We start from the raw sequence: 26,435 nt of genomic DNA on the forward strand, positions 1-26,435 counted from the left end.
TCTCCAAATATTCCATCAAATAGCTGCTCAAGTGCTTCTCCACATAATCTTCCTTCTTCTAGTAGAAAGCAATAAGAAACATGCCTAAAACAAGAACAAGGTGTCTAAGGAAGGCTGCAAATGAGCACTGTGGAAGAATACCATTTCACCATTGTCCTTGCATAAAGTGCACATGTGAGAAGATTAGCTTCCATGTTTTATGTCAGCACGACACCTCTGATGTATGTCACTCATCAAGGGAAAAAAAAAAACAGATGTCCACATGTTCCCAGCAAAGAACCCCAACTGTTGGTAAAATGAGACTCACTAATATAGCTTTCACCAAAAAAATCCATGAAAAGTATTCTCATAACTAAACTGTCAAAAACCTCATAGAAAGATGAAAAAGAGAATATTCCATTAGGGTCTATTAATCAGATTTAAACCATTTGGGTCAAGAAAGCTACCTATAAGAAGGTTCCAAGGCAAGATTACAGAGGTCTAATGTGGGCCGTGCCGAGACGACACGGCCTACATTTTCATGCCGCCCACACTATAGCGGGCCATGCTGGCATGACCCGTGCAGATTGGGGGTGGGGCTCAGCATGAACCCAGGCCCATATTCCACGGGCCTTGGGTCAGGCTGGCCTGTATTATTTCATTTTCATTTTTTGTTTTTACTACAAAAAATAAAAAATTATAAAAAATAATGAAATTTTGAAGGAAAAAAATGACAAATTCAGTGATTGCAACAACAATTTGAAAAAAAAAACATCTTAAAATTTTATTCCATGTGAATAATCAATTCATAAAACAAAAATATAAAATGATTAAATGAACTTGAAAATTTGCTATAATAAAATGATTAAATGATGTGTCGGGCCGTGCCGACATGGCCCATGGGCCAAAAACCCTCAGTGCAGCCCAGCCCAGCCCCAGGGGTCATGCTGTGCCTAGCATGACCCATCACTATAGCTTGTGTGCCGTGCTGGCCCGCAGGTGGCCCAACCCATATTACACCTCTAAGATTATATCAGTAAACTGATAATTCCATTGTCATATTTGAAACCCAAAATTCCAAGAGGACCTGACAAGTGAAACAGAGGAAACTAAGGAAATAAGTTGAAAATTGAAAAAGAATATTACTTGATAGGGTCAATGATGCATAATTAGAAACCAAGATGCTCCTCAGCAGCCTTCTCAGCCTTGATCCTCAGTTTACAGTGAGTGGGATTATATCAATGTATTGATGGTTCCATACTCATCTTCAAAACAAAATATTCCAAGAGGGTAACAAGTGAAACACAAACAACAAAGAAATAAGGGTATTTCTAAATGGATGTATCGAGAGGCTGGTCCAAATGGGTATAGGTGGGGAGCGATGGAATGGAAGTAGAGTCATGGTGATTTAAGAAGTATCATGTCTCAAGATGCACATCAAACAATAAGAAATGTTTTAGTAGGGGATGGCGCACATATGAAGATTACAGGTGCAAGGAGTCTTGTGGCTTCACTAAATGTTCAAGGCCACATCACTCCAAATCGAGACTCGAACCTGAATTCACACACTGAACCAAACTTGGGTCAGGATTGTTTTGTCAATCCAAGCCCAAACAACTTATTTCCTTTGTCTTCCTCGCAAGCCCCATCTGAAGATTGTGAAAGAACAGAGGAAGGCTATTCACCAGTCTTGCAGGAGAAAGAGAAATGACCTTCAGAATCTATGATGACCATAGATGCTGTTGGTACTGATGAAGGCAGGTTGACTAGCATATTTGTAGTGTCCAGGATGGAGACTCAGTTGAGCTGGAGAACCATAGAACAGTTGTTGAGTTGGAGAAGGTTTTGATGGTTCAAGAAGAAGACAATAGGGGTTTAGAAAACCTGGAAGAGGCGTCTGGCTCTAGCCCTATTGCAATGCTGCCAACGAGAGCTTGGCCTACAATAGGGGAGACGTCATGGAAAGGGAGTTGCAATTCAATGGTTGTAGAGAAGATGGGCCGAATGGCCCATAGGTTGCTTGTCCTTTTTTATCTTTTTATGTTCTTTGCTGTAATGGGCCTTTATTTCTCTAATGTTATGTTTTTTAATTTTCTTCCCAACCAGGGGCCTCTCTGTAAATTACTAAAGTTTAAGTTAATGAAATGGGATTAGGGGTGTAAGAGGAGATTATGTTTGAAATCTCTCTTTGAACCCTTATTGCCGCTACCTTCTTCTTCCTCTTCTCTCTTCTTGAAACCTGATTTCTGCTACTTTCAGTCGATTCTCTACAATATTTTAAACAGTCCTTTCATTTCAAAAGGCTGTTTTTCTTCTTGGTATCAGAGCAAGCTCTTCTTCTTCTCTTTTTCACCTTCTTTTCCCATATACAGTGTGTATGGAGAACTGAATCGGATGAATAGTTAAAGAAACCTGTTTCAGCCCAGTTGTTAGTGGTTTGTAGAGAGAAGGGGACTGGTTTTGTCGTCCTCCTAACAGTTTCAAGTGTGTTGCCCGAAACCCTAATTTTCTGGAGAAATCAGATTGCGGGCCCCACAAGGAGTTTGACATGGGCGCTCAATGACTGAAAGACTTATTGTTCTTCATCTTGAAGATCGATTCAAGTTGCTTGGTGTTCTATGAAGTCTACAAGGTGCGATCGAGTTTTCTTTGTTTCTCCCGGGTTCCGGGTGTGACGCAGTTACCAAGTACGGCTGCAAAGAGGTTGACTCACAACACAGTTTTTCTTCTATCTTCATTGTTTGTTATTTGAAGTTATTAGAAGTTATTTTTTAAGTATTTTAAGAAGGACCCTTCAGAAGTTGAAAACAAGCATGTTGCTGAATCCGGACAGGTTTCGGGAGCCTCTGTTGACTCTCTATTAGCTGTGACCACAGTCAATCTAGATGGAACTAATTATCTGGCTTGGTCACAATCAGTAAAAATTCATATCTACAGTAGAGGCAAATGGGGTTTTATCTCTGGGAGAAAAAAGGCTCCCCCGGAAGATGATTCATCCTATGAAAAATGGATGCAAGAAAATTATACTGTAATTGGATGGCTTGTGAACTCGATGCAACCTCAGATTAGTCAACACTATTTGTGGATGAATTCAGCAAAGGAAATTTGGGATAGTGTTGCTGAAACCTATTCCCATAAATTAAATGTAGCCAGAGCATACAAGCTGATGAGTGATGTGAAGAATTTGAGACAGGGGGAGAAACCTTTAGCTATTTATTTCTCAATACTAAAGTCTATGGCAAGAAATTGATTTGATAGAAACTGTAGCCTGGGAAACCACTAACGATGCCAAGACCTACAAGAAACTTGTTGAGAGAAACAGGGTGTTTGAGTTTTTGACAGGGCTGAATCCAGAATATGACATCACAAAGCAGAATATCTTATCCAAGGATAGTGTTTCACTGTCTCAAGCCTATGCCTTGGTAAGTAGTGAAAAAAGCAGAAGACTAGTCCAGGTTCAAGGGGCTGGTCTAAATGATCACTTTGCTAATATGGGAGTGAAACCTAAGGGAGTTGGAAGTTACAGGAAATCCAGTTGGCTCAAGGAAGAAAGAAATTGTTTGTGAGTACTGTAAGAAACCAAAACACACAAAAGACAAGTGTTGGAAATTGCATCCAGAGCTTCTTCCTCTTCGTTTTCAAAAGAAGTCTGATAATATGAAGGTAGGGAGTGCCAATAATGCTGCTGGTCCAGATAGTGACAGATGTCTAACTGAAAAGAAGACTAATAGTGAGTAGTTACAGCTATGAAGGCAGAGTATGAGAAGTTTGGAAGGATGACCAGTCACCTAGAGGGTGTGGCCTCTTCTTCCAACCCTCCAGGAAATTCAACCTCTTTTGCATTTCCTCATTCAGGTATATGGGCTTCTACCAATCATGCAACTATCTCAGGTAATCGTAGGATCCCTTGGATTATTGATTCTAGTGCTTCTGATCATATGACAACCCTTTCCAGTTTGTTTGTTTCTTATGATTTACTCCCTGGCCGTGACAAAATCACCCAAGCCGATGGCTCTCTTGCTCTTATCTCCGGCAAAGGAACCATCAAGGCTACAGATTCTTTGGTACTTCCTTCTGCTCTTCATGTACCCAAACTAAATACAAATTTGTTATTTGTAAGTAGCCTAACTAAGTCTTTGAACTGCTATGTAACATTTTTTCCTTCCTATTGTGTTTTTCAAGATCTGGAGTCTCAGAAAGTGATTGGGAGTGGCCATGAGGCGAATGGAATATATCTGTTGGACACTCCTGGCCAGGACCATGGACAACCTGGAAAAGCTACCTTTGGATCTACATCTTCAGAGTCTGTCAGTCGAGTCATGTTATGTCATTTTCGTTTGGGTTATCCTTCTTTTTCTGCATTAAGTCATTTATTCACAAAACTATTTAAGGGAATTAATTTGTCTAGTCTTCATTGTGAGTCTTGTGAGTTGTCAAAACATTGTAGAAGCAGTTATCCTTTGAGTAATAAAAGATCTTCTTCTCCATTCCATATTCTACACTCTGATGTGTGGGGGCCTTACCACTTACTTTCTATGGGTGGCTACAAATATTTTATCTTGTTCATTGATGATTTTTCACGATTCACTTGGATATTTTTTATGAAGTCCCGTGAAGAAGTTCCCAGACTTGTAAAGCAATTCCATGAATTTGTTCTAACCTAGTTTGATACCAGAATTAAAGTTTTCAGATCCGACAATGCAAAAGAATATTTTGAGAAAAACCTAACATGTTATCTCATTGATTTGGGGGATATTCACCAAAGCTCCTATGTTAGGACATCATAACAGAATGGAGTTGTTGAAAGAAAAAATCGGCATATTGTTGAAGTTGCAAGAAGTATCCTGTTTGCCTCGCATGTCCCTACAAAATTTTGGGGTAATGTTGTTCTCACTGCAACCTACCTAATCAACTGTATGCCATCCAGGGTTTTGGGGTTTAAGTCTCCCTTCAGTCTTCTTCATCTAGGCAAGGATCTTTTTCCTATTCCACTTCGTGTCTTTGGTTGGACTTGTTATGTACATATCCCAAGTGTCCAGAGACATAAATTTGAACCAAAAGCCCACAAGTGTATTTTCCTTGGTTATTCCCCCACACAAAAGGGTTATTGTTGTTTTGATCCAAAGACTGGAACTAGGTATGTCTTAATGGATGTCACCTTTGATGAGCTTTCTTCTTTTTATAATTCTTCTCAGGAGAGGCATTGTCTAAAGGGGGAGGATTTGTCATAGTTGTTTGTTCTTCCCCTTCCTGTCCCAATTGAGCCTTCTTTTGAGCCTCTTCCTCCTTCAAATGAGCCAAGGGGGGATCAGTCATCTCATTCTCATTCCAGTGTTCCTATCCCTCCTCCATTACCTCCGCGTCCTCTTTCTAATCGCAGGTTGTTCCAACGGCAAAGAACTAGAAGTGAGCAGATTGTTTCCCCCACACAACATGAGCCTCCTGCACTTCCAGTCACAGAAGATACAACAGGTACTGATACAGCCCCTTTGGAGCCATCCTTCCCAGACCTTGATATCCCTATTGCTATCAGGAAAGGAAAAAGGAAGTGTACTGCACATTGCATTTCCAAACACCTTTCTTATAGTTTGCTCTCTCCCTCATATTTTGGTTATCTTTCTTCTATTGCTTCTAACCCAATACCCAGGTCTATGTCAAAAGCTCTTACTACTCCAGAATGGAGGGATGCTATGAGAATAGAAATTGATGCCCTGCATAAGAATGGCACTTGGGAAGTGGTTGATTTCCTAAAGGGAAGGAACCAGTAGGCTATAAGTGGGTTTTTACCATCAAATATCATGTTGATGGCACCATTGAAAGGTACAAGGCTAGGTTGGTTGCAAAAGGTTATATACAGACATATGGGATTAACTATCTGGAGACCTTTAATCCTGTTGCAAAGATGACTTCTGTGAGGGTTCTGCTATCTCTGGCTGCACACTCAGACTGGCCTCTTTACTAGCTGGATGTAAAGAATGCATTTCTAAATGGAGAGTTACATAAGGAGGTCTATATGTCTCTTCCTCCAGGGATGTATGAAACATATATGAAGGGGAAAGTTTGCAAGCTGAAGAAATCTCTTTATGGACTTAAACAGTCCCCTAGGGCATGATTTGAAAGGTTTAGGGCTGCCCTTGTTAACTTTGGCTATGTACAAACTCAATCTGATCATACCCTCTTTGTGAAGAGGAGAGGATCTTTGGCTGCATATCTGATTGTGTATGTTGATGATATTGTTGTGACTGGTAATGATGTATCAGGGATTAATGATCTTAAATCTTTCCTTCATACAGAGTTTGAGATCAAAGATCTGGGGGAATTGAGATACTTTCTTGGCATAGAAGTTGCTCGATCTAAGGATGGGATCCTTATCTCTCAGCGAAAGTATGTACTTAACTTGCTCTCTGAAGCAAGGAAGATGGGTGCTAGACCAGTTGCTATTCTTATTGATATGAGTCATAAACTCTTTGCCTCAGATGGAGTATTGTTGAAAGATAAGGGAGTCTTCCAGAGGATACTTGGGAAACTTCTCTGTCTATGCATGACTCGGTCAGACATTGCATATGCTGTCAGTTGCATTATTGCATTAGTCAGTTCATGCATGCTCCCAGGGACACTCACATGGCAGTAGCAAAACGAATTATGTGTTATTTGAAGGGTTCTCCTGGAAAGGGAATTCTATTTGCTAAACATGGTCATATGAAACTTGAAGCTTACACAAATGCTGATTGGGCAGGAAATACAGGGCCATGGCTCATGTTGTTTCTGAACTATTGTGGCTTCGATCTTTGATGGAGGAACTAGGTATTGAGCATGATAAGCTATTGATGTTATACTATGATAATCAGGCTGCCATCAACATTGCTCACAATCCAGTGCAACATGACAGTACCAAACATATTGAAGTTGACAGACACTTCATTCGAGAAAGAGTGGCTTCTAGAGAAGTGTGTCTACCTTTCATCACTTACGAAGGACATTTAGCTGATTTCCTCACCAAGGGCATTCCCAAGGCTAAACTTCAGCATAATAATGGCAAGTTTGGCATGATTGACATCTATGCTTAACTTGAGGGGGAGTGTAGAGAAGATGGGCCGAATGGCCCATAGGTTGTCTGTCCTTTTTTATCTTTTTTATGTTCTTTGCTATAATGGGCCTTAATTTGGGCATTTATTTCTCTTATGTTATGTTTTTTAATTTTTTGCCCAACCAGGGAACTCTCTGTAAACTACTAAAGTTTAAGTTAATGAAATGGGATTAGGGGTGTAAGAGGAGATTATGTTTGAAATCTCTCTCTGAACCCTTATTGCCGCCACCTTCTTCTTCCTCTTCTCTCTTCTTGAAACCTTATTTCTGCTACTTTCAATCGATTCACTGCAATATTTTAAACAGTCCTTTCATTTCAAAAGGTTGTTTTTCTTCTATGGTAAAGTGGATTTTGCAGGAAATGGTGGGAACCAAAACACAGAGCCTTGTGGCAGATGCACATATAAGAAAGTGGAAGGCAGACATCCTTTGCTTACAGGAAACTAAAATGCAAGTAATGGAAGCCCAGAAAATCACAAGTATTTGGAGGGAGCGTGATGGTGACTCGGAAATCTTGCCAGAGGTGGGTACTGCAGGAGGGTTGGTGGTGATTTGGGATACAAATTCTGTAGGGGTGAAGGGCAAAAAGGTGGGGCAGTTATCTATTTTAGTTTGTTTCTAAATTCTCGAAGACGGCTGGGAGTTTGTATTAACACCTGTATTATGGCCCAAATTCTCGAAGAATGGAAGGGGACAAGGCTCCAGGTTCAAACGGTTTCACCGTGGCAGTTTTTAAACATTGTTGGGAGTTCTTGAAGGGTGATGTTGTGAGGGTGTTAGAGGAATTTCATAATAGAGCAGCCTTGTAAAGGAGAAATTCAACTTTTATTAACCTAGTTCCCAAGAAAAAAGGTGTCAAAGAACTGAGAGATTATAGGTCAATTAGCCTTGTTGGCAGTATCTACAAGATAATTGCCAAGGTTCAATCCAAGAGGTTCTAGCTGGTGATTGGGAGAAGAATAATGTCAGAAAATCAAGGTGCATTTGTGGAGGGAAGGCTCATGGCGGATGGAGTGCTAGTCACTAATGAGATGATTGATTCTAGATTAAGAAGTGGTAGATCTGGTTTGCCATGTAAAGTGGATTTTGAAAAGGCCTATGATCACGTTGGCAGTTCTTGAAATACATTCTAAGAAGAATGAATTTTGACTCCAAATGGAGAAATTGGATGAAAGTGTGTACCAATACTACATCATTCTCAGTCTTGGCAAATGGAGTGTCTTGTGGTCGTTTTAAGAGTTAAAGGGGTCTGAGGCATGGGAACCCACTATCCCCTTTCTTATTCATTTGTGTAACGGAAGCTATTAATAGAATGATAAAAAGGGCCACTTCAGTGGGGGTTTTATATAAGGATTTGCAATGGGATATGAAAGGGCTGAGGTCTCTTTTGTATTTTGCTGACAACACACTTATTTTTTGTGATGCATCTCGTGAACAACTTGGTTATATCATGCAGTTCTGTTGTGGTTTGAGGTTGTGTCAGACTTGCATGTTGTTAGAGTCAGCTAAGGAAGGGTATTTCAGTCTTTTCATCATATGTTTAAGTATTATGTTAGTTACATGTCCCATACTTAAGAAGGGGCATATTTGACTTTGTACCTTATTTTTTTTATATATATATATATATGGTTGTGGGAGAGTCTTTTTGACTTCTCAGTTCGACACTTCTTTCTCCTCTCTTCTTCTTCTTTCTCTCTTTCTCTCTTTATCTCTGAAACTAGTTCGACCGATCTACTTTCACATGGTATCAGAGCATCGCTAAACAGGAGAAAAAGAGACTACAGCTTCATTCGATCAGATCCTCTTCCCTCTTTCTTTCTTTTATTTTTTTTTCTGGTCTGCGCAATCTGGAGTGTGGGAGAAGGCTGCGGCAATTCCCAGAGGTCTGCGGCAACCTATTCAGGTGTTCCTAGGGTTACGGTGGCCTAGTTACAGGTGAAAGCGGAGTGTGGAAGCCCTAGTAGGAGATTTCTGGACTGCTGTCACCATGTGTGACAGCCTTAGTGGTCGTGTGGTTGTAGTTGTGGTGGTCTGAACCCTCTATTGAGCAGTTTCAAGAAGGATATTTTTTATGGTGGTTATGATTTTTTTATTAGAAATCATATGTTAACAGAAGTGGTCGAATGTGTGCTCGGGTAGTATCGTGGTGATTGGATGAGGAGACGCTGTACAGTAGTGAGCGTGTTGGTGTAGTACTCAAAGAACAATAGTCGACATGTTTGGGACTGATAAATTTTTTTTGAACGGGCAGAACTAGTTCCCCAGATTGAAATGGCGTCAATGGGAGATGTTAGTAGTGATAAGGGTGTCAATTGGACTGGATTTGGTTCAATCCAATGTGAGTCCATTATAAATGGACCAGGTCCAATCCAATCCAACGAATGTTTTGGACCAATTTGGACCAGTCCAATTCAATGTCTGGACCGTCCAATCTGTTCAATTTTATTTTGATTTAGATTGGTTTCAACCCAAACCCAGCCCATTGACACATATATTCTTATCTTATATCAATGGACCAGATATTGACTTAATCCAACCCAATCCAATATAATTTTTTTACGGAAGGACCAGGTCCAATCCAATCTAATAAATATTTTGGACCGGATTGGTCCAATACAATATATCTTGTTGGTCCATCCAATCCGTCCAAATTGATTTTGGACTGGACGGGGTCCAATCCAAAACCGGTCCATTGACACCCTTAACTGGTGACCAGAAATCAAGTGTGATGATTTCCTCCGATTTTTTAAGTGTGCAGATGACATCCATCAAACTCAACAGTGAAAACTATGTGCCATGGGCTAAGTTAGTGGAAGTGTTTCTTAAGGCTAAGAAGAAAGTAAAACATGTGCGGGAGGAGAAACCTAAAACTGAATCTCCAAGTTTCAGTGATTGGGAGCAGGAGGATGCTCAAATCATGACATGGTTGTGGATCAGTATGGAACCTAAAATCAGTGTCAACTTCATGTTCTTAGACACAACAAAGGAAATATGGGAGAGCTAAGAAACTCTATTCTGGACAAGACAACACTACGAGAGTTTATCGGCTTTATCAGAAGTACTTTAGTTTGCAGCAAGGAAATCAGACCCTTGAAGAGTATTATGCCAGTATGAGAAATCTTCGGAATGAACTTAATGTCTACCACCCCTTAACTCCGGATGTCAAAATTCAACAACAAAGGGAGCAACTTGATGTTACCCAATTCTTAGTGGGGCTGAAATCAAAGTATGAACTTGCAGAGCACATATATTAGGTGGATCTGCCCTCCTCACTCTAGAGGAAGTGTTTGCCCATCTCCGTAGGATTTCTCTTGGTCCCACAAAGAGTACCATACCTCCTAACAGATCAGAACTCGTTGGAACACAAGGAGGAGCTTATGGAAATAGAGAAGGTGGTCGTGCAGTTCGAGGGGACCATGGTAACCCTATGTTTAGTTGTAGTAATGGTACTGGTGGAGGTCGTGATTCAGGGGGAGGCCGTGGTAGACGAAGAGGATGCACTACTAGGAAATGTACACATTGTGGAAGAGAAGGGCACACAATTAACTTCAACTTTGATCTACATGGGCCACCCTCCACATGGGCTAATCATACAACTGTTGGTGGTTGTGAAGTCAGTGATAATCAGCCAGTTGATCCAACACCTTCTACAACCACAACTACTTCTGGGAAGGAGATGATGAGTATTCCAAGAGATGAGTATGAGAGATTCCTTCTGGCTACTTCACATCAGAACATTGCCACCCTTGTTCATTCAGGTATGGCTTGCCTAGCATCAAAACCTTCCCCTTGGATAATTGACTCTAGAACCTCTGATCACATGATTGGGACTCCAGGTGTGTTTTCCTCTCTTTCTCAAACCTCCACATCACATAATGTTACCCTACTCCCATTTATGGTGTTGGTAATGTTGACACTGCATCTCTTTCTGTCTTTTGTTTTATATGTACCCAAGTTTCCTTTTAATCTTATGTTTGTTAGTAAATTAACCAAGTCTCTCAATTGTTCTATCACTTTTTACCCTTCCTCTTGTGTTTTTCAGGATCTCAAGATGGAGAAGAAGATTAGTGGATGGCATGAAGTGTGTGGATTGTATTACCTTGATGGGGGTGGTTCTACAGTTGCACTTCAAACTTCTTTTACTCCTCTCTAGTGGCATTGTAGACTTGGCCATCCATCTCTTAAAGCTCTCAAGCTACTTGTTCTATCATTGAGTCGTTTGTCTTCTTTGCAGTGAGTCGTGCCAGTATGGGAAACACCATTGGGTTTCCTTCAATCCTAGAGTTGATAGTCGCATGTTGAGTCCTTTTGCTTTGGTTCATTCAGATATTTGAGGTCCAATTAGAATTGAGTTCTATAATGGTTACATGTATTTTGTAATTTTTGTTGATGATTGTTCAAGAATGACATGGATTTATTTAATGAAAGATAGGAGTGAATTATTTTCCATTTTCCAAAAGTTTCATGCTGAAGTGCGTACACAATTTGGTGTTCCAATTAGAATTCTCCGCTCAAACAATGGTAGAGAGTATTTCCTTACTTCATTTCAATAGCATTTGGAACAATATGGCATTATTCATTAGACATCCTGTGCAAACACTCCTCAAAAAAATGGGATGGCTGAGAGGAAGAACCGACATCTACTTGAAACAGCTTGGTCTCTTCTTCATCATATGAATGTCCCTAAACGTTTTTGGAGTGATGCAGTGCTTGACACCTGTTTTCTCATTAATCACATGCCCTTGTTCATTCTTGACGGTCGTTCTCCGTTCTCTATCTTGTTTCCCACTTTGTCTCCATATCCCTCGACTCCCAGGATCTTTGGGTGTGTGCTTTGTTCAAAATCTAGGTCCTGATCTAATCAAGTTGGATGCACGCTCCATTAAGTATATCTTTCTTGGCTACTCTAGGACTTAGAAAGGGTATAAATGCTACAATCCCATTACTCAAAAGTCACTTGTCTGTCTTGATGTTACATTCTTTGAGTCTGTAACGTACTTCTCAGGTCCTAATATTTCTCTTTCTCCCAAAGAGGTTCCTCTTCCTCTTCCAGTTGATAATCCTATTCCCATTGTTCCCATTGTGACGGAGTCTCCACCTCCTCCAATGTAGGATCATACTGAAAGGCCACCAATCTGTCAAGTGTATACTCACCAACAAAGACCAGCACCTCCTCCAGCTTCTACTCCGTCTGCAGATCCAGTTTCTTCCACACCCGAGTTGCCTTCTAATCTTGACCTTCCCATCGCATTGTGTAAAGGTAAACTTAGTTGCACTCTGCACCTCATATCCAATTATGTTCCTGTCTCTCACCTTTCCGCTTCCCATCACTAGTTTGTTTCTCTGTTATCTTCTGTGTCTACACCTAAGGATGTCCAGGAGGCTCTTACCAACAAAGACCAGCACCTCCTCCAACTCTCTGCCTTTAATCACAATCATACGTGGGAACTCACCAATCTTCTCCCAGGTAAGCATGTTGTTGGTTGTAAATGGGTGTATATTGTTAAATATCTACCAGATGGGAGAGTGGAACGGTTGAAAACCTGTTTAGTTGCCAAAGGATATTCTCAACTTTATGGTATAGATTATGTGGAAACCTTTTCCCCTGTTGCCAAAGGATATTTTCAACTTGCAGCATTCACACACAACCTCCTATCTCTCAGTAATCACCTTCAACTTCATCCCAGCATTAGCAAAGTGTTCTACTAGGAACTCCACAATCTGAACTTTCTCTTGCTTTCCTCACTACTAACCATAGTATAAGCCTGAAAAAGGATTACCTCGTCCTTAGCTAACACATTCTATCAAACTATATCATACTTAAGATTGAGCCTAGCTAGGAATTCAAACACCCCATTCCTCTCCATCAGTTTCCTATGGGTTTCAACATCTTTTGTTCATCCCCATTGAACCATCTCCATCAAATCAATTTCCTGCCACATAAACTTCAATATTGAGAAATACACAGCCAATGACTTCTCTCCTGTCTCATTCACATCATTCTTCAATTTATGGGCCTTAGCAACATTTAACTTTTGTGAGTAGGTCTCTTTAACAATATCCCATACCTCCTTTGTAATCTCTATCCACAAGAATGTTGACTAATATGAGGTTGCATAGAATTCACCAACTAGCCTACAACAGTGTAATTTTCCTGCATCCACTTCTCCTAGATAGGATCATCCTCCTTGGGTTTTGCCTTACTCTCAATGATATACCCCCATTTAATTGATTAAGACCATGTCTAATAGTTTGTCCCATTGTCCCATCTAGTTTTACAACAGTAACTGCCCCACAAAGATTCTCTATAGACCCCTGGCCACATCCGAAGTCTGTAGGATATTTTGTCTCACCTCCAGTATGCTCCATTGATCAAAGAGAGGCAAATGATAATAAAAAATAAGATACTACTAATCAAAAAACACTAACCTGAGCTTTTCTACAACAAAAGGCTAGGGTTTCACAACACCCGACAGAATGGGAGAAAATGGGAGAAAGAGAAAACTTATGGCTGCTCCTACTAGGGACTCTAGATACTTCTCCAGCTAGAGTCAATCTCCAAATAGGTAAGTAAAGTCCCTTTTAAGCCCCAAGCACCAGCTTCAAACCATCTCTAAATCCCTTAGTCCGATTTCTCTAGTCAGGAAAAATCTCCAAGAACCTGCCTTGGGCCTCAATCTATGTGATAAATCTTCTCCAAAAATCTCCCCCGACTGGGCAACATCAATTTTCAATTGATCAGAAACTTACTTCTCCATACATAGTGTGTATAGGGATAAGAGAAGAAAGCAGGAAGTGGAAACCTGCTCTGATACTAAGAAGAAAACCAGTCTAACGAAGAAGAAGGAAGAGGCTGTCTAGGAGAAGATGGAAGAAAAGAGGAAGAGAAGAGAGCTGAATTGTTCCTCTCTCACTCCCTCTCCCTTAATCAATATACATACATACATACATATAAATATATATATATATATATATGCTGAAATAAAATAAAAGAGAAAATTACATGGGTGCCCCTAGTTAGGCGGCTATCCCAAAGAACATAAGAAATAAAAAGGTTTAAGGCCCATAGCCAGCCCACTACAGCAGAAATAAAGAGGGAAGATAACTAAACAAAACAAAGGCCCATTTCAGCCCAGTCTCTCTACACTTTAGGAGGAACCAAAGGTTGTTCATCTTCTGGAAATAAAGCCACCAGATCATAGAGGCAGATCTCTTCACATCAGATAACAACAACCTTCTGACTGTTGACAGGCTTCTCCATTGTGACAGCCAGGCAGCCTAACATGTGATGGTGCACATCTACCACCATTCTTTAAGCACAGATTCCTGGCCCTGAGATGGTTTTCTTTGCTGTCTTGAGATACAACATAAGTCATATATGATCATCATCATCTAAGCCTTGTCCCAACTATATGGAGTTGGCTATATAAATCCTATGCAAGTCTAGTATCCCATCCGTTAGCAATAATACCATATTTTCTTCTCTAGACTGAATGCCAAAAACTCACTGTAATTTTCTTTCTTTCTTTCTTCGTCTGTTTTTTTTTTTTTCTGATAAGTCTATGTAAAAAAAATTCCACTTTCCACCACCATTTTTCAAGGAGAGACGTATTTTATCACTCATCCTTCTAATACCAACCTTCCATCTTCATTTCTTTTAACAAATGCCTCTGAATTATAAGGTAGTATTATTTTTGGTAATTGGCTCCCACAAAGGGTTCCTACTTATTCTTTATATTCTCTTGACTACCCTAGTAGTTGACCTGAAAATGGAGAACAAATAAATTAGCAGATTGAAAAGAATGTGTTTAATTAATATGATCTTGCCTCCAAGGGAGCTGTAGCATTTTTCTTCAAAGCAGCAAGTTTTCTGGATAAACTCAATGAACCTAGAATTGCCTCCAAAGAAGAGACTGGTACTTAAGCAAACATTCCAAAATGTTACATCCCAAACTCCAAGAATAATCCTCTAACTCTCCTTCCAAAGGACCGATCCCCATTATGATACATCTTGAAATGATTTAATTTATTTGTTAGGGTCTGTTTGGTTGGTTAAAGCGTTTTTTCTTCTGTTATTGTACTTTACTTACAGCAGGGGCACAAGGGTCTTTTCCCCTTTTATTTTCTGTCGCCCTATATATTATAATAGAAGTTGGCGCCGCCAGTACTGTTCTATTGGCCTCTAATCCTTCTTCCTTTCTCTCTTCTCTTCTCCTCCTCTTTTCTTCTCTTCTCCTCTCTTCTGTATTTTTCAATCGGATTTATTTTTTTGATCAAATTTTCAATCGGATTTATTGTCAAGATAGTATCAGAGCAAGGCCATTGAATCTGGGCGTTCAAGTTTCTTCTCCAAGTTGCTGAATCCGGGGCGGAACAGAGGATTAAATCTGGGTTGATCAAATCAGATCTGCAACTGGTACAGCCTTATTTTTTTTCCTTTTTTTTCTTTCCTTGGTCGTGTACCAAGAGGAAAATGAATGAAACTGAACCACTGAATGTCGGCAGACCCTTGTGAAGTTTATACCTCCCTTTGTTTTGGATCGTGTGATCCTATACCTGTGATAAGGTGGCTGTAGGTCACAGATGACCTGTTTTCTCTGCTTGTTGGCTTGATTTCATGTGAGGATACCTCTTAGTGATTAATGCTTGTAGACCTGCTGGAAAACTAGTAGGCAAGAACTGTTATTCCATACAGGTCTGAAAATCAGTTTTGTCATACTGTTTTGTCTGGAAAATTGGTGCTGTTCTTGTGCTCAGATTAAGTCCAAAACTGAAGTGTGTGTGGACTGGTCACTTGTTGTGTGTGGAGCTTCTTATTCTGATATAAGGAGGGATCCTAAGTTAAGAGTTTAGATAAAAAATTCTGTGTTGACCATGTCGTTTGAGAATTCTGCTACTTCAGGGGTTTCAGGAAATCAGAATGGAGTAAGTGGGGGAATGGATATGAGTTTCCCCATCGCTGTTATTCCCTTTGATGGTCTGAATTACTTTGAATGGTCTAGGGGAATAAAACTCTACATCACTGCTAGGGGGAAAATAGGATACATCAATGAAAAAGTGAAGGAACCAAAGAACGGAAGTGCTGAATATGATAGGTGGAACTAAGAAAATAGTATGGTGATGCCATGGCTCTTGGTTTCCATGCTGCCACAAGTAAGAAAAGACATTTATGTGGGCTAAAACTGCTTGTGAAATATGGGAACAAGCAAAGTCCACCTATTCAGAGCAGAGACACTATGCCAAGATATATCAACTACAAACTGAATCCTCTACTTGCAAGCAGGGGGAAAGGAGTCTCTCGGTGTACTATTCAGATCTGACATCGATATGGAAAGAACTTGATCACTATCAGAATGTAAATTGGAAGTGTGATGAAAATGCAAAGGCATACAAGTCACTTGTATCTCAGCAACGGGTATTTGTCTTTTTCTTGGAGCTAAACCTTCATATGAGTCCATCAGGGTGCAAATCTTAGGAAGTAAAGACTTGCCATCAGTTCAGGAGGTTTATGCCTTAGTTCAGTCCGAAGATGGTAGAATAAGTGTGATGAATTGTACAAAGAGGGAGCTAGTTGCCCTAGCTGTCCGGGGAAGTTCAGATACTAACGTCAGAGGTGGTTTTAAGAAGGGTGACTCTCAGAAGAGAACAGATGATAAGAGTAAGCTTTGGTGCATTCACTGCCAGAAGACAAGACACACCAGAGATACATGTTGGGATCTCCATGGAAAACCTAAATGGGCACAGGATTTGGGTAAGAAGTCAACAACTGATCAGGGCAACAAACCAAGTCAGCAGAATCAGAAAAAGTATAACTCAACTAATATGGAATTTCAAGAGACTAGTCCCATGGTTACTCAGGAAAGGCATCCCAGTTCTAACCCTAAGGAAGAGATCATAAACTCCTTCTGTGACCATTTGGAGTTATATGGTAGGACTCTCCACCAGATGGATTCTGGTCCTACTCCTACCTCTTTCGCGTCTACATCAAGTAACACTATCACTGCCTTCCATGTGTCATCTCATACCTCTGACTCTCCCTGGGTAATTGACTCTGGAGACTCAAACCACATGACCGGTAAGTCAAATTTATTTCAGGCATACAACCTTCTCTCTGGGAGAGATAAGGTGAGACTAGCTTATGGTTCTTTCTCCACCATAGCCGACCAAGGAACCATATCTCTCCCACTCGGCCTTACCCTTTCTAATGTATTGCATGTTCCTAAATTACCTATAGATTTGCTTTCCATTAGTAGTATTACTCATTCCTTGAAATGTACAGTTAGCTTCTTTCCGTCTTCATGTGTGTTTCAGGGTTTGGCCTCGAGGAAGACGATTGGTAGAGAAAGCATGGTGGATGGTCTCTACGTGTTGGAGAATAAAGTTGGTCTTGTGGCTACAGAGTCCTTGAGTTCGTCTAGTGAGAGTCGAGCCTATTTATAGCATAGTCATCTTGGTCGTCTTTCTTTTGAGTCATTAGAAGTTATGTTTCCAAAGTTGTTTGAGTCTTTGTCAGTGAGTCAGTTGCAGTGTCAAACATGTCAATTGAGTAAACATTGTAGAAACTCTTTTCCTTTGAGAAATAAAAGATCTGAAATTCCATTTCATATTGTTTATTCTGATATTTGGGGCCCTGTTACTCTACCTATTGAGGCTGGATATAAGTACTTCATTACCTTAATCGATGATTACTCTAGATACACCTGGGTTTACCCTATGCGGTCTAGAGATGAAGTGCCTAAAATTGTGAAAGACTTTCAACGCATGGTGTTCACTCAGTTCCAAATTAAAATTCATATTTTCCAGTTAGACAATGCAAAGGAATACTTCCATAGTGATCTCCCGGAATTCTTTGCTTAGAGTGGATCGCTTCAACGAAGCTCTTGTGCTAGGACACCCCAACAAAACGGTGTTGCTGAAAGAAAAAACCGTCATCTTCTCGAAGTAGCTCGTGGCTTGTTAATCCATATGAATGTTCCGAAACGTTTTTGGATGGATGCTGTTCCGTGTGCTGCGTACATCATCAACCGTATGCCATCTCGGTTACTAGAGTATAAGGCCCCACATCAGCTTTTGTTTCCTATAGCTCCGTTGTCCCCCATTCCAATGCATGTTTTTGGGTGTCATTGCTTTGTTCATAACTTGTCCCCTACTCGGGGTAAACTTGATCCTCGTTCTATTCCTTGTGTTTTCCTTGGTTACCCTTTATCTCAAAAGGGGTATCGTTATTATGCTCCCATCGACGTATCCTTTTTTGAGCATCAACCATTCTTCTCAGTTTCTCCTCAGGGGGACAGTAGGGTTGAGGAGAAACTGACTCAGACTCAACTACCTCCTCTACCTGATCCTCCTCCATTTCGTGTCTTTCTTCGCCACCACAAAAGCCAGCAGAGTTCAAGAGCGGTGGAACCTAACACTATGCAACCAACATCATCGGCTTCACCGGAGGTTGATCCTTCTCATCAGCCAGGTACACTTGCTCCGATTGATATGCTTGTTCCTCTAAATGTTGATTCCCCTGTCATTAATGATCTTGATGTTCCTATTGCTAATAGAAAGTGTGAATAATTAGGTTTGAATGACTTGTTTGTTCTATTCCAGCAGAACATGTTTTTATATACAATTGGAGTCCTAACGTTAGGACTTGTTTCCTATTTTAAAAGAGAAAATCTTGCCTAATCTATTCTAAATAAGGAAACAATTATATAGCTAATTACACCTGATTTGTAGCCTAATTTATAGCTAATTTACAGCAAAGAATCCCAACACTCCCCCTCAAGCTAGGTTGTAAATATTTATCATACCCATCTTGCAACTAAGATCTTCAAAATGCGCCCTTGGAAGTGCTTTAGTTAGGATATCGGCAGTCTGAAGATTAGAAGGAATGTAAACAGGCTTGATTACTTTCCCTTCTATCTTTTCTCTGATAAAATGCCGATCTATTTCCACATGCTTGGTTCGGTCATGATGAACTGGATTTTTAGCAATATTGATGGCAGATTGACTATCACACAGTAGCTGGATTGTTCCCTCAGAAGGTATCTTCAATTTGGCTAATACTCTTTTCACCCAAATTCCTTCACAAATACCATGAGCCATAGCTCGAAATTCCACTTCTGCACTACTCCTAGCCACCACAGCTTGCTTTTTACTTCTCCATGTTGTCAAATTTCCCCAAACATAGGTACAATATCCAGAAGTGGATCGTCTATCTGCGATTGAGCCTGCCTAGTCTGCATCAAAATACAATTCCACTTCCCTACTTGAGTTTTTTCTGAATAACAGTCCCTTTCCTGGAGTCATTTTCAAGTATCTCAAGATTTTGTACACTACTGTCATGTGTTCTTCAGTAGGGTTGTTCATGAACTGACTAACAACACTTACTGAGAATGCTATGTCAGGCCTAGTATGTGAGAGATAGATCAACTTCCCTACAAGCCTTTGATATCTTCCCTTATCTACAAGAGCACTTTCTTTATTTGAACCAAGTTTGGTAGTGTAGTCCATAGGTGTCTCTGCAGGTTTACACCCAAGCATACCTGTTTCTTTAAGAAGATCCAGTACATACTTTCTTTGAGAAACTGCAATGCCCCGCTTAGACCTAGCCACTTCCATTCCCAAGAAGTATGTGAGTTTACCTAGGTCCTTGATTTCAAACTCTCTAGTAAGAAATTCTTTGACTCTTGGAAACTCCTCAACATAACCCCCTGTTAGAACAATATCATCAACATAGACAATCAACGCAGAAATCAGTCCTTCTGAAGAATGTTTGACAAACATTGTATGATCAGATTGTCCCTGTATATACCCATTACTCTTCATAACTCAGGTAAATCTCTCAAACCAAGCTCAGGGTGATTGTTTGAGACCATAAAGTGACTTCTTTAGTCTACAAACTTTGTTGATGTTTGATGAGTTCTGTAGTCCTTGGGGAATGTCCATATAAACCTCCTCTTCTAGATTCCCATTCAAGAACGCATTCTTGACATCTAGTTGATGGAGGGGCCAATCCAAATTTGTTGCAAGAGAGAGAAGTATCCGAATAGTGTTGAGTTTTGCAACCGGAGCAAAGGTCTCCTCATAATCTATGCCATAGGATTGAGTAAATCCCTTAGCTACCAACCGAGCCTTGTATCTCTCAATACTACCATCTGCCTTTGTTTTTACAGTGAAGATCCACTTGCACCCAATCACATTTTTCCATGAGGCAAATCAGTAATTTCCCAAGTACCATTCTTCACTAGAGCATTAACTTCTTCATTAACTGCCTTCTTCCATTCTGGGATAGCCACGGCTTCTTGGATTAAATCAAGAATGGAGATAGAATTGATTTTGCTGGTGAATGCTTGGTAAGATGAAGATAGTCCCTCATAATTCACATAGTTGCCAATAGGGTACAATGGCCTACTTCTGCATTCTCTCACCCCTTTCCTGAGTGCAATGGGTAGGTTCTCATCGGAATTATCATGATCACTTAAACTAGTACCTGCAAAATTTTCCTCCACAGTCTGTAAGTCAGATGTAGGGATTTTTACCTCAGGTTCAGATGCTGGCAGTATCTGTGAATCTGCTAGAGCCTCTGATTCCTTCGGTTCTCCCCTTTTTCTGTGATAGACAATTATCTCGGGAAATTCAGAATCAATTGGTTTCGGTTCAGATTCAATTTGGACACTTGGAGAAGGTGTTTCTGGTGTGCAAATCTCGAGAAATTCAGAATCAGTTGGTTTCGGTTCAGGTTCAATTTGGACACTTGGAGAAGGTGTTTCAGGTGTTTCCGATGTTTCTAGTGTGCAATCTATGCTATCCAAGAAAAACTTATATTCTTGTGGTTGACTTTGACTAGAACTCTCCCCCTGAATATCAGTTTTGGGGTAATAGGGTTTGGTTTCAAAAAATGTGACATCCATGGTGTGATAAAACTTTTGGTTGTTAGGACAAAAGCATTTGTAACCCTTTTGGTTGGGAGAGTACCCTATAAAGATACATTTGGTGGATCGAGAGTCAAGCTTGGTTCGATGTTGTTGATGGATATGCACAAACACAGTACACCCAAATATTTTTAGCAGAAGAGAGGAAATCATCCGACTTTGAGGAAAGTGTTGTAAAAATACTTGATTTGGAGTGGAAAAATCTAGTACTTTGGATGGAAGTCGATTGATTAGGTATGCTGCTGTAAGTATAGCCTCGCCCCAAAAATGTTTTGGAACATTGGATGAAAATAACAGAGACCTGGCAATGTCCAGAAGGTGTCTATTCTTTCTCTCGGCTATACCATTTTGCTGAGGGGTATCTACACAGGAACTTTGGTGTATGATTCCCTCAGTTAATAGATATGAGCCAAGATTAGAGTTAAAAAACTCTCTTCCATTGTCAGTTCTAAGTATTTGAATAGAAGTTTGAAATTGATTTTTAATCATTGTTTTGAAATTCTTAAATATTTGAGGAATTTCTGATTTATTTTTCATGAGAAAAATCCATGTGAGTCGTGTGTGATCATCTACGAAAGAGATGAACCACAGAGCTCCTGTGACATTTGGAACTTGAAATGGACCCCAAACATCACTGTGGATCATAGAAAAAGGTTTCAATGCTTTGTATGGCTGAATTGGGTATGAAATGCGAGAGTGTTTTGCAAATTGGCAAATTTCACACTGAAAAGAACTACCACTTTTATTTCTAAATAAACTTGGGAAAAGTTTGGATAAGTACATAAAACTTGGGTGACCTAACCTGTAATGCCACACCATCACCAACCTCTCACTCTCACTTTTCAACTCACTAACAGACACACAAGAATTATCGTGACAAGAAATAGGTTTACTCACTCCTAGATGAGATTGTCTTACAGAAGTCAAATCCTGAAATTCACAGACATAAGGAGAAAAATTAGCTATACAGTTAAGATCTTGGGTAATTTTATTTATGGAGAGTAGGTTGCAGTCTAGATTAGGAACATATAGAACAAATTTGAGTGTTGTCCCTGGATACCACAACCGAACCAGTTCCTTCAACTTTTGCCAAAGAACCATCTGCAATTCTAACTGTGAGAGTTTCATTACAAGGAGAATATGTGTGGAAAACTCACTTATCTCCTGTCATGTGATCGAAAGCACCAGAGTCTACAATCCAAGGTTTATAGTGCTCTTGTTTTACAGTCAAAGCCTTAAGAAAGTTACCTTTTTGAGCTATGGAACCTGACCCAACAACTGGTGGATTTTGCTGTGATTGCAGCAGCCTTCTCAGTCCATCAAGTTCCTCTTTGCTAAAATTTGCAAGTTGCTCTGAACTGCCAGCCATGTTGCCTCGAATTTCCTTCTCTGCTGCTGTCTTTGGCTTCCAATCAGCAGGTTTTCCATGGAGTTTCCAGCAGGTTTCTTTGGTATGACCAGGGCGGCGGCAATGTTCACACCATGGCCTTCCCCCTTTGCGTGGCTGCTGCTGGTTTCGGGCAGCCAAGGCTGATGACTTACCACCACCAGCTGATTTTTCCATCCCCAGCATCAAATGGCGTCTACTCTCTTCCCTTCGGACCTCAAAGAATGCTTCACGTAAGCTTGGCAGCGGTTTTGTGCTAAATATCCTTCCTCTTACAGCATCAAGACTTGAATTTAGTCCCAAGCAAAACTTGTAGACCCACTTATTCTCAATTATCTTCTTGTATTGTTTGAGATCAGCGGTAGTATCCCAAGAATATTTTTCAAAAGCGTCCAGTTGCTGCCAGCTTTGATGGAGTTTGTTGTAATACTCGGTCACAGATAAATCACCTTGTCAGAGATCATGCAAGACGCCCTCAATTGTCACCGGTTCAGAGGTGTTGTCTTTGTGAGAATAAGTGTCTTTTGCAGCCTCCTAGATCTCTGCAGTTGTTTCATATAGGAGAAAATTTTCTCCTATGTGTGGCTCCATGGAATTCACTAGCCAAGACATAACTTGGTTGTTATCTCTCTTCCAAATCTGATAACCAGCATCTTTTTCATCTGGTTTGGTGATATTTCCGATGAGATAATCTTCTTTCTCCTTGCTGCGGACATGAAACATGAAGGATTGAGACCATTGGATGTAGTTTCGGCCATTCAATTTGTAGATGGTGATGGGTGTGGATGTAGTTTGTAAATTCTCCACCATTGCTGTTGAACATAACAGTTTCGACTTTTGAGGAGGAGGATTTTGGAGTTTCAATTGAAGATTCGTGGGTGTTTGTCATGGATGGTATTTGATGTTGCTGCCGGGAATGAGATAAAGGCTAGGATGGCTGATGAATACTGCCGGAATAAGCAGTGTAGAATGCTGCTGGAAAAGCAGTTGAAAGAGAACTGACCTAGGACGGCTGTGGGAAGAACAGGAGGCGTCTAGGGTTGCTCTGATACCATGTGAATAATTAGGTTTGAATGACCTGTTTGTTCTATTCCAGCAAAACATGTTTTTATATACAATTGGAGTCCTAAACGTTAGGACTTGTTTCCTATTTTAAAAGAGAAAATCTTGCCTAATCTATTCTAAATAAGGAAACAATTATATAGCTAATTACACCTGATTTGTAATTTATAGCTAATTTACAGCAAAGAATCCCAACAGAAAGGGTGTTAGATCTTGTACCACAAATCATCCTATCTCTCACTTTGTGTCATATGGCCATATTTCACCTTCATATCATGCATTCTTCTCTTCTTTTGATAGTATCCTTGTTCCTAAGAATGTGGCAGAAGCTTTATCCAAACCTGAATAGACAGATGCAATGAAGGAAGAAATTGATGCATTACACAAAAATGGCACTTGGGAGTTGGTGGATTTTCCTAAAGGGAATGAACCAATGGGTTGCAAGTGGGTGTTCATAGTGAAACACAAGGCTGATAGAACTGTTGAAAGGTACAAGGCTAGATTGGTGGCAAAAGGTTTTACATAGGTATATGGAGTGGACTATGCAGAGACTTTTGCTCCAGTAGCAAAGATGAACTCTATCAGGATTCTTCTTTCATTGGTAGCAAATCTTGACTGGGAACTTCACCAATTGGACATCAAAAATGCTTTCTTGAATGGTGACCTAGAAGAGGAAGTGTACATGACCCAACCTCCAGGTTTTTGTGCCAAAGGCAATGAATAGAATGTGTGCAGGTTAAAAAAATCTTTATATGGGCTGAAACAATCACTTCGGGCCTGGTTCAGTAAGCTCCACTTAGCGGTTCAACAGATGGGATTCAAACAATGCCAGTCAGACCACACCCTATTTGTGAAGAAAGGTGAAGGGAAAATTGCAGCTCCAGTTGTGTATGTGGATGACATAGTGATCACAGGAGATTGGGACGCTGAAATACAGACTAAAAAAATTCTTAGCCACTCAATTTGAGGTGAAAGATCTAGGTCCCTTACGGTATTTTCTTGGGAATGAAGTTGCCCGCTCTCACAAGGGCATCTTTATTTCCCAACAGAAATATGTACTAGATCTACTAGAAAATATAGGAAAACTAAGAGTGAGACCAATTGACTCACCAATTGAACCTAACCATCAACTGGGAGACAGTCAAGGAGAGTTCTTGAAAGATGTGAAGAAGTTTCAGAGACTTGTAGGGAGACTCTTGTATTTGTCTATGACCAGGCCTGATATTGCTTATACAGTGGGTGTCCTTGGTCAGTTCATGCACAATCCTAGGACAACTCACCTTAAAGATACAGAGAGGATCCTTAGATACCTAAAAAAGTTTCCTGGAGCTGGTTTGTTGTTCCAAAAACATGGACATTTAAATGTGGAAGTATATATTGATGTTGATTGGGCAGGGGCAGTTAATGACCAAAAGTCTACTAGTGGGTATTATGCCTTTGTAGGAGGAAACCTAGTAATCCTAGTCACACGGAGAAGTAAGAAGCAAAGTGTGGTGGCTAGATCTAGTGTTGAAGCAAAATATAGAGTTATGTCTCATGGGGTTGCTGAAATCTTGTGGATAAGAAATTTGTTAGGTGAACTGGGTTTTGTAGTTAGCAACCCAGTTCTCCATGATAGGACAAAACACATTGAAGTGGACAATCATTTTATTAGAGAAAAACTTGTGAATGGAGAAGTGTGCACCCCATATGTCAGCTCTGAAGAACAACTTGCAGACATCTTCACCAAAGGTCTTCATCATGTGTGGCATAATGATTTGTGTGACAAGTTGGGCATGATTGACATCTATGCTCTAACTTGAGGGGGAGTGTTGAAATAATTTAATTTATTTTGTTAGGGCCTGTTTGGTTGGTTAAAGCATTTTTTCTTCTATTATTGTATTTAAAATACAGCAGGGGCACAAGTGTCTTTTCCCCTTTTATTTTCTGCCACCCTATATATTATAATAGAAACTAGCACCGCCAGTACTGTTCTATTGGCCTCTAATCCTTCTTCTTCCTTTCTCTCTTCTCTTCTTCTCCTCTTCTCTTTTCTTCTCTTCTCCTCTCTTCTTCTATATTTTTCAATCAGATTTATTGTCAAGAACACACAAGGATAAAAATTCAGCAACCAAAATTCCGTAAATACTAATAATAAACAAGAAAATCCATATATATCACCATGTTACCATGCCTAGCAATCACATCCTCTAAACAAAGCCTTGTCCCACAATTTGGGGTCAGCAACATTGCATTAATGTGTAAATGGGATTGAACCCATATACAAAAATGCATGGTCCCAACTATGAGCCTATGACATGCATAAAGGATGCAAAAATGCTTAAACATGCTTTTCCATATGATGCCTTTATCTACACCAGACTTCCCACGATAAAAACAGTTGAGATTCTACCATACAAGTTTCTTTGTCTGTTAACACTTCCAATTTTTGTGCTCTCTTCCAGTCTTTTGACCAAACTCTTAGTCAATTACCTTTTCCTATATATCATTATTTTTTCCTACAATAACTCATCAATCAATTAAAAAATGAGCATTCACCATTGCTGCTTTACAAAATTGGTTATAAACAAGTCTATATCATTTATCAAAAAAAAAAAGTCTAGTATAGTATATTAGTAGATTGTGTCAAGGCAAAAGGTCTCTTTGCCAGATTCTGATGGAACTCACTTCAAAACAGTACAAAACAAAATAACAATAAAGAATAGTCACGAAAGAAACTACATCAGTAGGATAAAAAACAAACTACATTTCAAAAGAAAAGTAGACACATCTCACTAACCTTCCAATACTTTATAGTTTTGTCATTGGTTGATAGGAGGAAAAGAGCACCATTGGCTGTTTGACACCACCGTACTTTATTAATTTTCTCCTCTATTTCCAAGCTTTTGAGGTAGTCAAACTAATGAAAAATGTAATTAAGATAATAATTAATGTATATAGGTAATAGAGTCAGCCATATTTTTAATCATCAAGCAAAAGAGCAGCAATCCACATGA

At 39.9% G+C, this 26,435-nt stretch overlaps 1 protein-coding gene across 7 annotated transcripts in view; it reads right to left on the reverse strand.

Annotated features, from left to right (window-relative positions):
- Window positions 1-26,435, reverse strand: part of LOC104601948 (serine/threonine protein phosphatase 2A 55 kDa regulatory subunit B beta isoform-like) — a 98,558-nt gene that overhangs the window by 62,487 nt on the left and 9,636 nt on the right. For all 7 annotated transcript variants that reach the window (XM_010265466.3, XM_010265464.3, XM_010265468.3 and 4 more), the window contains one exon: window positions 26,219-26,338. In XM_010265466.3, the coding sequence (XP_010263768.1) occupies window positions 26,219-26,338 (120 nt within the window). The remainder of the gene's footprint in view (window positions 1-26,218; window positions 26,339-26,435) is intronic.

The sequence above is a fragment of the Nelumbo nucifera genome, chromosome 6 (assembly GCF_055504915.1).
Source record: "Nelumbo nucifera cultivar China Antique chromosome 6, China Antique-T2T, whole genome shotgun sequence".
Lineage (NCBI taxonomy): Eukaryota > Viridiplantae > Streptophyta > Magnoliopsida > Proteales > Nelumbonaceae > Nelumbo > Nelumbo nucifera.